We start from the raw sequence: 14,213 nt of genomic DNA on the forward strand, positions 1-14,213 counted from the left end.
AACAAAAATGAGAATGGTGAGAAGAAATTCAGTCCATTAATCTAAGATTTGAATGGCTGAGATTAATTTAATAAATAAAAATTGATGAAAAGAGCATGAAGGTAATAACCCACATTTGTTGACTTTCTCACCCCACATGCAAGGCACATGTCAATTCCCCCTATCATTTTAAAATGTTCACAACTTTTTCATACGACATTATTTTTTTAAAAAAAATTCACCATAATAATAAACATTTTTTTATCTTTAATATGAGTATCATATTGTTATATAAAAAAATTAATGGGTTTTTTAATTGTGTTTTTTTTGTTGTTCATTGTGTCATTGTGTGATATGTTGTTTCCATTGTGTTTTACGTTTCAAGTCATTGTGTTATATATATTCACCATTGTGTCTTACGTTTTAGGTCATTGTGTTATACGTATTCACCATTGTGTCTTACGTTTTAGGTCATTGTGTTATACGTATTCACCATTGTGTTTTACGTTTCAAGTTATTGTGTAACATGTATTAATCATTGTGTTTTATGTATTAGATAATTTGTTGTTATTTTATCATTATTTTTACATATTATTATTGCACAACGGTGTTATTAGTATTTAAAAAACATAATGATGAGTTGAAAGACACAATGATGAAAAAACACAATGACGAAAAAAGACACAATGATAAGCGAAAAGACACAATGGTGTGCGGAAAGACACAATGACGAAAAAAGACACAATGATAAGCGAAAAGACACAATGGTGTGTGAAAAGACACAATGATAAGCGAAAAGACACAACGATAAGCGAAAAGATACAGTGACGAAAAAAGACACAATGATAACGAAAAGACACAACGATAAGCGAAAAGACACAGTGACGAAAAAAGACACAATGATAGCGAAAAGACACAATGGTGTGCGAAAAGACACAATGACGAAAAAGGACACAATGGTGTGCGAAAAGACACAATGACGAAAAAAGACACAATGATAAGCGAAAAGACACAATGGTGTGTGAAAATACACAATGATAAGCGGAAAGACATAATGGTGTGCGAAAAGACACAATGATAAGCGAAAAGACACAATGGTGTGCAAAAAGACACAATGACGTGTTTTTTGTTTTAAATTTTATATAACAAAAATCATACTCATATTAAAGATAAAAAACGCTTGTTATTATGATGAATTTTTAAAAAAAAATCATACGAAAAAGTTATCAACGTTCTAAAATGATGGGGGTATTAGCATGTGTCTTGCATGTGGAGAGAGAAAATGTGTACAATTACTTCTATACCCTTTTTCTTTTGGTCTCCACTTGACACATGTCAATTATTTATGGTTTCTCACACTTCTCATTTTTATTACCCTTTGTAGAATAACTTGACCCTAAGTTATACAAACGCCACTATTGTTTCTGTGTTGAGAGATTAGTATTTTTAATTTAGTGTCAGTATCTTAATGAACTTAACTCATACCAACCAAATCCACATTAGTGCATCGTCGCGTACAATGCATCGGGTAAAACGCTAGTTATAATTAAATTTAGCATTTAGTCCAATCCGATGGCTACGGTTGTACGATTTTAAATGCGATTCTTAAATTTTAACAACCACCACAAACTAATTCAATAAATCTTGAAGGTCTTTCAACTTGTTTATTTTGAAAATGAGGAGTTTGTTTTCTGTTATTTAAGCAACAACCTGGAGTTAGCAACTCCAACAAGGAAGGTACACAACAAAACCCAATACTCTTTCTTTCGAAATTACCTTTCATAATTATTCAGATTAAATGACATACATATAATTCGTGTTCGTTTGTATAATAATCATCCTCAGAGTTACAACAATATCCATTCCCTTCTCACGTGAATGCGGCTAGCTTTGTGTCGATAAAGCTGTCCGGTGTGGCTAATTATGTGCCATGGGAGAAACAGATGTGGAGCCTCATATTCAGCCATGATATGCTTGGTTTTATCGATGGCTCGATAAAACAACCTAGGGAAAATATTAATGTTTCCAATACCAAGTATCTGGAGTGGAAAAGGTCGGATGTCCTAGTGCAAGGATGGATCTTTGGTTCGTTGAGTGAGGGTGTGATGAAAACTGTTGTCAATGAACTCATAGCTTTACAAGTTTGGCTAAAACTAAGGAACAAATATGGCCCTGTTGATCGTCCAAGCGCCACCGCTACCATTTCCAAAGACAGGAATAATAAAGGTATATGGTTCAATCATATAGACCATGACAAATTACACTACTCCTGTATTAATCTCTCATATTAATAGTTTCTTGTTTCTTGCTAACTGTTTTTCATGAATTTTCATATGGGAATAGAATTCAGTAAGTACATCCCACTACGAAGAGTTATTCAACGAGGAGACTGGAATAGTGCTCAAGAATTTTTTGGCCGGGACAAAGATGCACTGACTGCTAAACTCAATGATCAAGGACGTAGAGCCCTTCATGTTGCAATCGGAAATCTTGAAAATATTTCGTTTCTTGAGAATCTCCTCAATCAGATAAACCCAGAGTTACTTCCGGATCTGGTCGACAATAAAGGTGGTAATGCTTTGCATTATGCTTTAGTTGTTAACAACAAACTGGCGGTACAGAAGTTGGTCCAGAAAAACCCAAGTTTATTATTCAGTTCCGAGAACGGGTATAAATTGCCTCTCGTCTATGCTGCTCTATGTTCCGACAGGACCACTTGTCTTTATATAGTTCGAAAGTGCAAAGAACATATTAGCCTCATCGAGGAAGGATATCTGAATCCCTTTGAGGGAGATCATGGTAAAAGGATTCTTGATAATACGGTCATGGTCGGTGAAGAGGTAGGTCCCCGCAAAGCCCAGTTGGACCCGCAAGACACACCTTGATGAGGTACGTATGCGCAAAGACCAACTGGTTCCGCAGGACCCACCATGCTCAGAGAGATGAAGACCTTACACGCAGTAAGCCAGCTGTTCCCGCAGGAAAGCCTCCCTTGGTACAGTACCCTGCCTGTTCCCGCAGCTATGGGTACAAGCCAAGAAGGAAGGCTACCCGCACTAACAGTAAGGCTACACGCACAAGGCACCAACTCTTATACTTCAGCAATGTCACCTGAAGGAGGAATGAGCAAGGCGGGAATATTCCCGCCCAAAAGAGCCAGTCCGTACGCTTCTGGAAGATCTTTTGTACTATACATGCCAAGGTATGGACAAAATAGACAAGATCTGACCAAAGCAGCCCATGAACCAATCACAGGGTGACAGCTCACCGACAATAGTACGAGGAGGAGCACGCTCCAGTACAAAATGTCACTGTCAGCCGCTGCCTACCAACCAACCCCCATCGTGGCACGTACACAGCCCATGGTTGGTGAAAAAGGAATACTATACAGCTGGCCATGTCACTATCAGCCGTTGCCTACTCACCAACTCCCATCGTGGCACGTGCGTAGCCTGTAGTTGGTGGAAAAGGAATATTATACAGCTGGCCGTACCTGCTTGGAAACCTACCTTCGGCTATAAATACTCCAACATCTTGGAACGGTATCATTATCTTATATCATCTGATATTATCTTATCTTCTCTAGCTATTTCTCTTAATATACACTTATATTCAGAGCAATCTAGTCTGATTCTCACGCCGGAGGGTGGTCACAAGGAGGAACCCCCCCCCCCCCATTCTCAGTGACGAGCTCACGGTGTCTGTTTTGCAGGTCAAGAAGAATAACCATCTTTGCCGGACCTAACCCTCGTGGGAAACATCTACTTAACCCTAAGATTATCCGTAATCTGCCGGGGTCACTTAGTGTTTCTTCATTGGCGCCATCCGTGCATAAAAGCTAGAACTAATTCTCTTTTTTCAAAACCTCTGGAAAGATGGTTAAGGTTACTCCGATACCAAGGCCAACGAGTGACCAAGAAACTCCGGTAACCACAACCCCAGCTACTGGGGGAACACCGGTGAGTACACAATTTTTACGAACACTACCCCGGCTACCCAAGCCGGGGCAAGTGCAGTAAACAATCCTCCCTTGGGATTCATTGATACCCAGTTGGAGAAGCAACAGACGAGGCTCCCCCGCCAAACACTTGATCAAGTTAAAGCGTGGGCGGAAGCACGTCAGAAAGAATTCCAAGCTGAGTTGGACGAACGTTTACGTTCACTCCAACAGGCTAATGACGAATTCGGAAGCACTCGACAACAGCTCAACATGAGAAATGATTGCGAGTACTTGGACGATGATTGGGAGGAATCCGACAGTGACGCAAACCCTCACCATAGAGCGAAAGGGAAGCATAAAGAAACGGACTTCAAGCCGAGAAGAAATTTTGGAGAAACCTTTAAACCAAGGAACGCGGGGGGAAACCCACGTGACTTCTCCAAAACGTTCAGGCCAACTGTTGCAAATGCGGGAACGTCCAAGTTTGCAAGGGATATTGCGGAAGCAATCGCCCCGAAAAGTGCCAAACAGATGTCCAACATCGGCACTTATGATGGCATATCCGACCCAGACGATCACTTGAACAGATTTGTAGCGGGGGCAACCGTCAGCAACTGGACGGAACCCACGTGGTGTTATATGTTCCAGATGACGCTGGTCGGAGCAGCCAGAGCATGGTTTGATCGTCTACCAGTCCACCACATCTATGATTGGGCGGACTTCCAGCACAAGTTCAGCCAGCACTTCAGTCAACAAAGAAAATATACTGAAGAGCAGTGGACAATCCTCAACTGCGTTAGAGAGGAGGATGAGTCTTTACTAGACTTCATCACTCGCTTCAACTCAAAAAAGCTAAGTCTGGGCACCATAAGTGAAGATCTTGTTCGCGCCGCTTTCATCCAGGGCGCCGAATACCCAGAGCTTATCCGCACGTTGACGGGTAAAGACGGCATGCCATCCACATGGGATGCCATCATGACGGCAGCCAAGCGCTTTGCCGAAACGGAGAAGCAACTGGGTAGGAATCTTCCCCAGAACACAAACCTCTACACGCAGAAGACCAGAGAAAACAACATCCGGACCGCCCGGCAAAATAAAAAGAGGAAGCTTGGTATTTGGCAGTCAAGGGTAAACTTTGACACCTCATCCAGCTCTCGCCCTCTATTAGGCGGAAGGGATAACACGCACTCATCAAACCGAAACCCTAGATGGACGCCACTCACCAAAAGCGTCACGGAGATATTTGCCACCGAGAAACTCCCATGGCCAAAAGCTCCAATGATCCGGCAGCGCCATAACGCGGATCAGAGCAAATCCTGTGACTTCCACGGGACAAAGGGCCACACCACCGAGGAGTGTACATCTTTGAAGGATGTTGTCGAAACATTCGTCAAAGATGGAAAACTTACACACCTTGTGGCATCAATCAAGAATGGAGGGAGGAATGATAATCGGTACAAGGGCAACGGACAAAAGCCTGTTGACATCAGCATCCACATGGTTCATGGTAACGTCAGAGGAAGAAAACGATGAACGACAGAACCATGTGCGTGGAAGGAAGCTGAAGTGCGCTTCCCGCGAGTGCCAGGAGGGCCCAACAAAGAAGGCCCTATAGTCATCAAAAGCCAGCTGGGGCACTACATCACTTCCCGCACTCTTGCTGATAACGGCGCCTCGTCAACAGTCATGTACAGGCAGTTCTTCGACAAGCTAGACGACGAAGACAAAGAACGGCTGGAAACGGTCTATGCCTCGATGGAAGGGTTCGATGGCAGCACAAACACCCCCCTGGGTATCCTATCTTTCCCTGTCACTCTCACGGACGGGAAACACTCCCGCACAGAAGACGTGGACTTCGTCGTAATGAGGAAGCCACACCACACATACGACATTCTCTTCGGGAGAGACGGGATGGCAAGATTCAATGCCGTGGTGTCTTCAGTCCACGGCATGATGGGGTGGCCAACAGCTGAGGGTGTAGCGATGATCACCGGTATTCCCCAGGTATGCATCGCATCTGTCTCATCTAAACCCAAACCAAAGATGGCTAAACCAACCATCACCGAACCAGAAGAATGGGCCTTCAATGGCAAATACCCTGACCAGGCTGTTACCATTGGCCCAACAATCACCGATCCTACACGCACCTTACTCAAACGCTTACTGCAGAAAAACGCTGACATCTTCGCGTGGATACCAGCTGACATGACTGGTGTACCTCGAAGTAAGGCAGAGCATAAGCTCAAGTGTGACCCGGCTTTTACGCCAGTCATACAAAAGCATCGAGTAATGGGGCGGAACAGGCTAACGCGTGTAGAACCCAAGTCAAGGAACTCCTTGACGCGAGCATCGTACGCGTTAGCAGATATCAAACATGGGTTGCAAATCCCGTCATGGTACCGAAATCTAACAAACAATGGCGCATGTGCATAGATTTCAAAGACCTACACAAAGCATGCCCCAAAGATTGTTACCCGTTACCCGAAATTGACCTTAAGGTAGATTCGTTAGCACCGTTTCGCCTTAAATGCTTCCTTGATGCGTATAAGGGATACCATCAAATCCACATGGCCGTTGACGATCAGGACAAAACCGCATTTCGGACGCCCGATGGCACATTTTGTTATCAAATGATGCCATTCGGACTTAAGAATGCCAGGTCCACATACCAACGCCTGATGGACAAAGAGTTTCATGCCCAAATTGGGAGGAACTTGGAAGTTTACATGGATGACTTGGTCATCAAAAGCCTTGAGCCAGAAGCGATGTTGAAAGACATCGAGGAAACTTTCAACACGCTCAGAAAGATAAACATGAAGCTCAACCCGAGCAAGTGTTCTTTTGGAATGGAAGAAGGGAAGTTCTTAGGAGTCATCGTTACCAAAGATGGCTTCAGAGCGAACCCTGAAAAGGTCGAAGCCATTATCAAAATGGAATCACCTACTACCATCAAACAAGCTCAGACACTGAATGGACGACTAGTCGCACTTAACCGCTTTTTGGCGAATCATGCGGATAGATCGTTCCCATTCGTGTCAACATTGAGAAATTGTTTGAAGAAAACGCACTTCCGCTGGACACCAGAAGCGGAAGCAGCTTTTCAAGAGATTCGGTCACACTTGATCGAACTTCCAACGCTCACAGCACCAGAAGCGGGGGAAGAGTTAATCCTGTACCTCTCCGCCACAGACAGAGCAACAGGGGCAGTCCTGCTAGTAGAACGAAAAGGCATCCAGATGCCCATCTACTATGTTAGCCGCGTCTTAACGGACGTGGAAACCCGGTACTCTACTCTGGAAAAATTAGTCTTAGCACTTGTACAGGCTTCACGCAGGCTAAGACAGTATTTCCAAGGTCACCCAATCACCATTCTCACCAACTTCAAACTTGCGAACGTTCTAGGCAAACCCGAGTTGTCAGGACGCCTAGCCAAATGGGCAATAGAATTGGGAGAATACGCGATTAAGTACAAGCCAAGACCAGCCATAAAAGGCCAGGTCTTGGCCGACTTTATTGCAGAAGTTCCCGCTTCGAGGGAGAAAGAGTGCCAGGAAGAGGCTCAACCCTCTCCAGCACAAGACATTGATGATGTCTGGCGACTCTACACTGATGGAGCAGCCAACAATGAGGGTTCAGGCGCAGGGTTGAAACTAACCAACCCAGCAGGCCAAGAGTACACTTACGCTATTCGACTGGATTTTCCAAGTACGAATAACGAAGCAGAGTACGAAGCATTCTTGGCCGGGTTGAGAATTGCGCGTAAGATGGGAGTGAAAAACTTGGAAGCCCACGTGGATTCCATGTTAGTAGCCAACCAAATAAACGGGACGTACACGGCTGTGAACGACACAATGGCCCTGTACCTCGCACAAGAAAAAACCCTTATGCGCGATTTCAACGATTGTAAAGTCATACACGTCAAGCGAAGCGAAAACAAATCTGCGGATGTGTTAAGCAAGCTTGCATCGTTAGCCTTCACCCACTTGGGAAAGGACATCCGCATTGAACTCCTTGGAGCACCATCAGTCTCGCACAAGGAAATTTGTGTCATCCAAACCGGTACGGAAACGTGGATGACACCAATCATAAATTACCTTGTGGCGGGTACACTACCAGAGTCAAAAACACAGGCAAGAAAGATACGCTGTAAAGCACTGAACTATCAACTCGTCGATGACATTCTTTACAGACGTAATTTTCTTGGCCCACTCCTAAGATGCGTGGACAACCAAGATGCTGATTACCTCCTAAGGGAAGTACACGAAGGCATCTGCGGAGTACACGTAGGTCCACGCGCTGTTGTAGCTAAGCTAAACAACGCGGGATACTTTTGGCCGGGGATGCATACGGATGCGCTGGCATACATCAGAAAATGTAGGTCTTGCCAGCTCTACGCACCCAACACGCATCGCCCGAAGAATGAACTTGTTCCACTCACCTCCTCATGGCCATTCCAGAAGTGGGCCATCGATGTGACAGGCCCATTTCCTACAGCAGCAGGGAACGTTCAGTTTCTAGTGGTAGCCATCGACTACTTCACCAAGTGGATAGAAGCAAAACCCTTAGCCCAAACAACCGCAAAACATATCAAAAAATTTATTTGGGAATTTATTATTTGTCGTTTTGGACTTCCACATAATTTGGTGAGCGATAACGGCACCAACTTTGCTGACAAGAAGCTACAAACGTGGCTGGAAGAACTTCAAATCACCAACACCTTTACCTCAGTGGCACACCCGCAGGTAATGGTGAGGTGGAAAGAGCAAATAAGAGCATCGTCGACGGCATAAAGAAAAGACTCTTGGAACATAGATACGGCTGGGTGGACGAAGTTCCACACGTCCTTTGGGAAAACAGAACGCTGAAAAAGGCAAGTACGGGAGAAACCCCGTTCAGCCTCACCTATGGCACTGAAGCCATGGTCCCGGTCGAAATTGGTCTACCCTCACCAAGAGTCTTGACTCAACCAGAAGACAATGATGCAGAAAGACGGTTAGACCTTATGCTAATCGAAGAACGCAGAGACTTAGCCGCAGCGCGTGAAGAAAATTATAAGCGACAAATGCAAAAGTACTACAACACGCGGGTAAAACTCTGCAACTTCAATGTCGGAGACTACATACTACGTAACAACGAGGCTTCGAACCAAGAGCGCCCAGGAAAACTGGCCCCGATCTGGGAAGGGCCATACATTATCAAAGAAGTTTTGGGAAAGGGCGCATACCGGCTCGAAAGGCTCGATGGCACCCCCATCCCAAGAACATGGAATGGAGCTCAATTACGCAAATGTTACACGTAGATCAATTCCAAACTTGTAAAGAAAAGGCCTAGAGCCACTTCTAATGGAAATGATTCTCCTTTATCACATTGTGTTGATAGCCTTACCTTTATACTTATGAACTTTCCACACTGATATGCCGGTATTCACCGCATAAATAAGTGTGCAAAGAAGTAAGTCGTTGCGTGTGGAAGGCGGCAAAACCCGCATAAACATAAAAACGGTAAAAATTTCTAAGGAAAAGATGACGAAAACCTTCACGCAGGTCAGATATAGGTAAAGTTTGGCCATCCTAAGTGAAGGTGACGGTCTTACCCGCACAATCATGATAGAGGAAGCAAAACTTTAACCTATTATCTACCACGTTGAAAGGTTAACTTATCCCAAATACTTAAGAAATTGCTAAGTTAAACTAAAATATGCATGAGCAAAACATATAAGGTTTACAAGGCAAAAGCATTAACAAAACATTTATATTTCATAAAATTTCCAACATTACAGGAATGGCTGGGTATCTACCCGCCTACAAAATATAAATCTATCCTAGCAGTGGGAAGGGATATAAAGGTTCAAGCTTCAGGACCACTCCCTCCAAACCCGCTTGAACCCGCACCATCAGTTGGGTGTGGCGGTTCAAGGAAAACCTTGAGAATAGCTAGCCCATCATCAGCAGCAACAATCTCGTTCACCTTCTCCACCACCGGATGCGGGAAGGCAGCATACTGGTTCACTGCTTGGTCATAAGCAGCTTCAGTGTCCACGTCATAAAGAGGGAAGTTGGAAGGCGGGATGCCCTTCTCAACAAACCCTAGACCAAGCAGGAAACCAGCCTTTTCCCCATCCTCATGAGAAGCGTTGAGGGCTGCGCTCATGACATCGTCATAAGATGTGTTCGTGAGAACCCGATGCACAACCTACAAAATAAAAATATATCAAACTTTTCTAAGTATAAAGAAAAGCGTGAAGAAACTACGGAACTACGCATACCTGCGACAACGCTTCTCGTAGAAGCCATTCTTTGGTGACCAGAGCTTCCTGGACGGCAGCTTGAGCTTGATCACGGGAGCGTTCGGCTTCGTTTTTGTTAAGGTTGGCAAGCAACACATCTTTGGTTGCAGCCTCTTCAACGCCCTTCAGCTTACGCTCAATGCGGTCAAGCATACCCCTCTGGTCCAGTAGCTCTTGGAGCTTCTTGGCATCTTCCAAGGCCAAAGCATCATGAGCCTGCCGGAGCTCTTTTAATTCGGCTTTAAGCTCTTCGTTCTCTGTGCGCAAAGGCTCAGCAACGGCTTCAGCTTTGGTGGCCCTCTCGGTTGCGTTCCGCGCAGTTTCCTTAGCCAACCTAAGCTGTTCGTTAACAGCTTGGGTAGCCTTGGAACGGGCCTCGTGCCGGGCCTGAACTTCAACCTCGAGGTCCTTGAAGACCTTCTCCTTTTCCGCAGCGATGGTCGAAAGTCTCTTATTCTCCTCCCGGATAGCTCGCGCCTGAGCCACTTCCAGGCTATGCGCCGTCTTTAACTTGTCGTTTTCATGACAGAGCAACTCGACGCGCGGCTGCATCCGGGCAAGGAGAATTCGAAGCTCGTTGGTTAGCCTACCCTCCTGGTAGCTAGCCATTGCTTCCCCCAACGCACCACTAGGGGCGGCGTGGCGCGCCCATTCAACACAATCCGCAGCCGTACGGAGGGTCGTTCCCCGGCGGATACTCCACCGTGGAGCATACACCTCGTTGGAATCACGAACTGCAAAAAAAAAAAAAAAAAAAAAAAAAAAAAAAAAAAAAAACAGTTAAAAAGAAAATGATAAAAGGGATAATAGGCCAAAATAACCCCACGCACCTGTAGGGTCGACAACAGGCCGGTAGCTACCAAACCCATCACCGGAACCTAAGGGATATCCATCCAAAAGGTCAAAGAGATGGGAAGGAGGCAAGGAATGGCTAGAAGCCCCAACCCTGAACATACCTGAGGAACCGGCCGTAGTCGCCGGCGCCAGAGGAGGCATGGTAGAGGCCGCCGCGGTAGAGACCAACGGAGGTGAACTCACTGGAGGTGAACTCACAACCGTGGCCGTCCCTGCAGAAGAACCCGCAGGAAAAATCACCGCCGGCTTAGTGAAGGATGCGGTGAAGATGGCACTGACAGCTGGCGGGGATGACGTCACAATTGGAACAGTTGCCTCAACGGGATGAGCAACTGAACCAATACTGCAAACAGGCGCAGTCGCCTGGGTCATCGCCTCGGGTAGGTTGACCAAACCTACCGTCGTGGGTCCAGAACTGCTCCTTCCCGCACCACTCTGGAATGCGGTTGCATCCACGCCCGCATGAAGACAAGATATTAAATATAATGGCGGAAAGAAATGTGGTTAAGATAAATGAAATTTATACTTACGGGTTTTCTTGAGCTTGAAGGTTCTGACAGACGGGGACGAACCCGATGGAGCCGGCCTCTTCATGCTGGTCACCGTCGTCGTACTGGGCTGCTCGGAGGTGACAGCTTTCTCAACCTCCGAGACAGTGGTCTCACCATCACCAGGGTTCCCCGCCGCCTCCTCGCTTTCGGTCTCCGAATCAGACCGGTTCCCCTGATCGGCAGTGGAGGTAACCTTCGCCTTGCCCTTCACGCCGGCAGCCTTCTTCTTCCTCACGAAGAAAGGACCATCTGCGGATTCCTCATCAGAAGATGACAAAATTAGAGGAATTCCAGCAGAGGTTTGAGCATGAAGAGGGCGGGGGTTAAAGAATCCCTTACCTGGCCGCGTGGCACTCAGAATCTCGTGGCCCGGCGGGTAGACCTCCACGAACCGATCCGCTATCTGCTCCAGGATGGGCAACTCGTTCTCGTCAAGATCACGAGTACCCAGCCGAGCGGGACCACCACTCTCCCGCGGTTGCAGAAGTGATTGTAAGTTGTTCCCCTCTGAAAATAAAAAAGAAAGAAATGGTTAGAACAAAAACCCTAAATTGGCAAATAAGACGGAGCATACCGTAAGGGATAGAGTTCAAACCGTATTCGAGGACGATGGGTATCTGCGGCGTCTCTGCCCCGGCATCCTTCCATACCCGGCTCATCCCGAGCATCACCATCCCAGACTCCGCAAAGCGGTAAACCGGAGTCTGGATCCGGGAGATCTTGGTAAACCATTCCGCCTCCTGGTAGTTGGAGGCGTGAAGGTTGGGGAGTGCTCTCCCGTTCTTGAATGTCATCGCAATAGGGACGACACGGGTAGAAATATAGAAGAACTCCCGTTTCCAAGATCGAAGACTGCGCTCGGTAGCACAGATCTTCAAACCCTTGATCCGAGTGACCAAGGTGTACCAGCCTTGGATGCACCTCCAAGAGTAGAAGGTCATCAGGCGGTCGACGCGGGGCTCAACACCCAGAATGTGGCACAACCATTCAAAATGGCGGATCTTAGCGATCACCATTGGGTGTACCTCCGTCAAGTGTACACCGTGTTTCTCCAAAACACGGTATACAAACTTCGTCAATGGGAATCTGAGATTCCCATATATGAAGAATGCGGCATATACCCCTATCTTGCCCTTGGGGGCATCATACACCGCCTGATGAGGCTCTGGAAACGTAGGCTCGAAGGGCTCGAGCATGAACTTCTTGACGATGTACTGATACAGGTCAACGGAAAGAGCACACTGGCACTCGCCAGCAATACTCTTATCGTCCTTGTCAGACGTAGACGTCGGGTTCTCGGAATACACATCAGACTCCTCGGCAGTAGCCTCAGGATCATGAATGGAAGACATGTTTTGGATGTAAAGAAGAACGATTTCAGGAGAATGCTCGATAAAAAAAGTTAGAGTATTCGCCGGAAATCGCTTAGAAGAAGAAGAAGGAGGTGAAAGTGTGAGTTGAGATGCATCCTCTCCCCCCTTTATATACTCATCGAAATGAATGCGATGAATTTAATGCGGGGGAGAGAGAAAAGCGCAGGCGCAATGAGACGACGACACGTGGAAAGCAAGCTGGCAACAGCTGTCGACAGGACGCGTGCCGTAAAATTCGCGCCCACGCGCCCGAAAACTCGCGCCCACGCGCCTGAAAAAGCGTCTAGAATGACCATATACTGTCACGTCGCCATAACTTCCTGCACGTCCTGAAACTGTCAGAAAAAACCGTCAGGAGACGCTAACATCCCTTCAACAGTTTGGACTGTTCTTATCCTTTCACCAACTCTTCAAATTTCAAAAAGATTCAAAAAAGATTCAAGAACAAGAGGGACTATACCCCCTTACCTTGGGAAGCAAAAAACCATAAGACAAGTGCGGGTACAGTGTCAAGGCGAAACCCTTCACATACTTAGCAATTGCAGGGAATTGAAGCCAAGAAGGATCTTATGGGCCATGCTTGCGGAAAGGGTAATAACACCTTTGCATGGCGGGAACGTTGAGAACCAGCTTGTGTGAAACTCCAAGGCGGAATTGGTGGTTTAACATAACTGATCACTATGTCCAAAACTACCAAAACCTCGTGAAGAGCCTATACAAATAAAACTCAACGCTCCCGACTTGCGAAGAGGTTAAACACCTACCCGCATCATAACCAAAGATCAGGCAGAAAAGTCGGGAATTTCTGCAAGTGACATTAGGAAAACTGCGAGAATAATCCTCACGGAAAACCTTAAAAAACAAAACCTCTTTAAAAACCCCTTGCTTAAAGTCCAAAAGTTCACCTCATTAACAATTAATGAGAAGAACAATGGACTGGGGAGACTTGAAGAGGTAGGTCCCCGCAAAGCCCAGTTGGACCCGCAAGACACACCTTGATGAGGTACGTATGCGCAAAGACCAACTGGTTCCGCAGGACCCACCATGCTCAGAGAGATGAAGACCTTACACGCAGTAAGTCAGCTGTTCCCGCAGGAAAGCCTCCCTTGGTACAGTACCCTGCATGTTCCCGCAGCTATGGGTACAAGCCAAGAAGGAAGGCTACCCGCACTAACAGTAAGGCTACACGCACAAGGCACCAACTCTTATACTTCAGCAATGTCACCTGA

General features: G+C 46.2%; 1 protein-coding gene across 1 annotated transcript in view; it reads left to right on the plus strand.

Annotated features, from left to right (window-relative positions):
• The first annotated feature begins 1,794 nt into the window (after positions 1-1,794).
• LOC143612000 (uncharacterized) overlaps positions 1,795-14,213 on the plus strand; it is an 84,714-nt gene continuing 72,295 nt past the window's right edge. Inside the window, exon 1 of the mRNA XM_077086088.1 lies at positions 1,795-2,205. Coding sequence (XP_076942203.1) covers positions 1,923-2,205 — 283 coding nt within the window. The 5' untranslated portion in view covers positions 1,795-1,922. The remainder of the gene's footprint in view (positions 2,206-14,213) is intronic.

This window comes from Bidens hawaiensis, unplaced genomic scaffold (genome assembly GCF_021521415.1).
Source record: "Bidens hawaiensis isolate Kalapana, Puna unplaced genomic scaffold, B.hawaiensis_p1.1 tig00032906_1, whole genome shotgun sequence".
Taxonomy (NCBI): Eukaryota; Viridiplantae; Streptophyta; class Magnoliopsida; order Asterales; family Asteraceae; genus Bidens; species Bidens hawaiensis.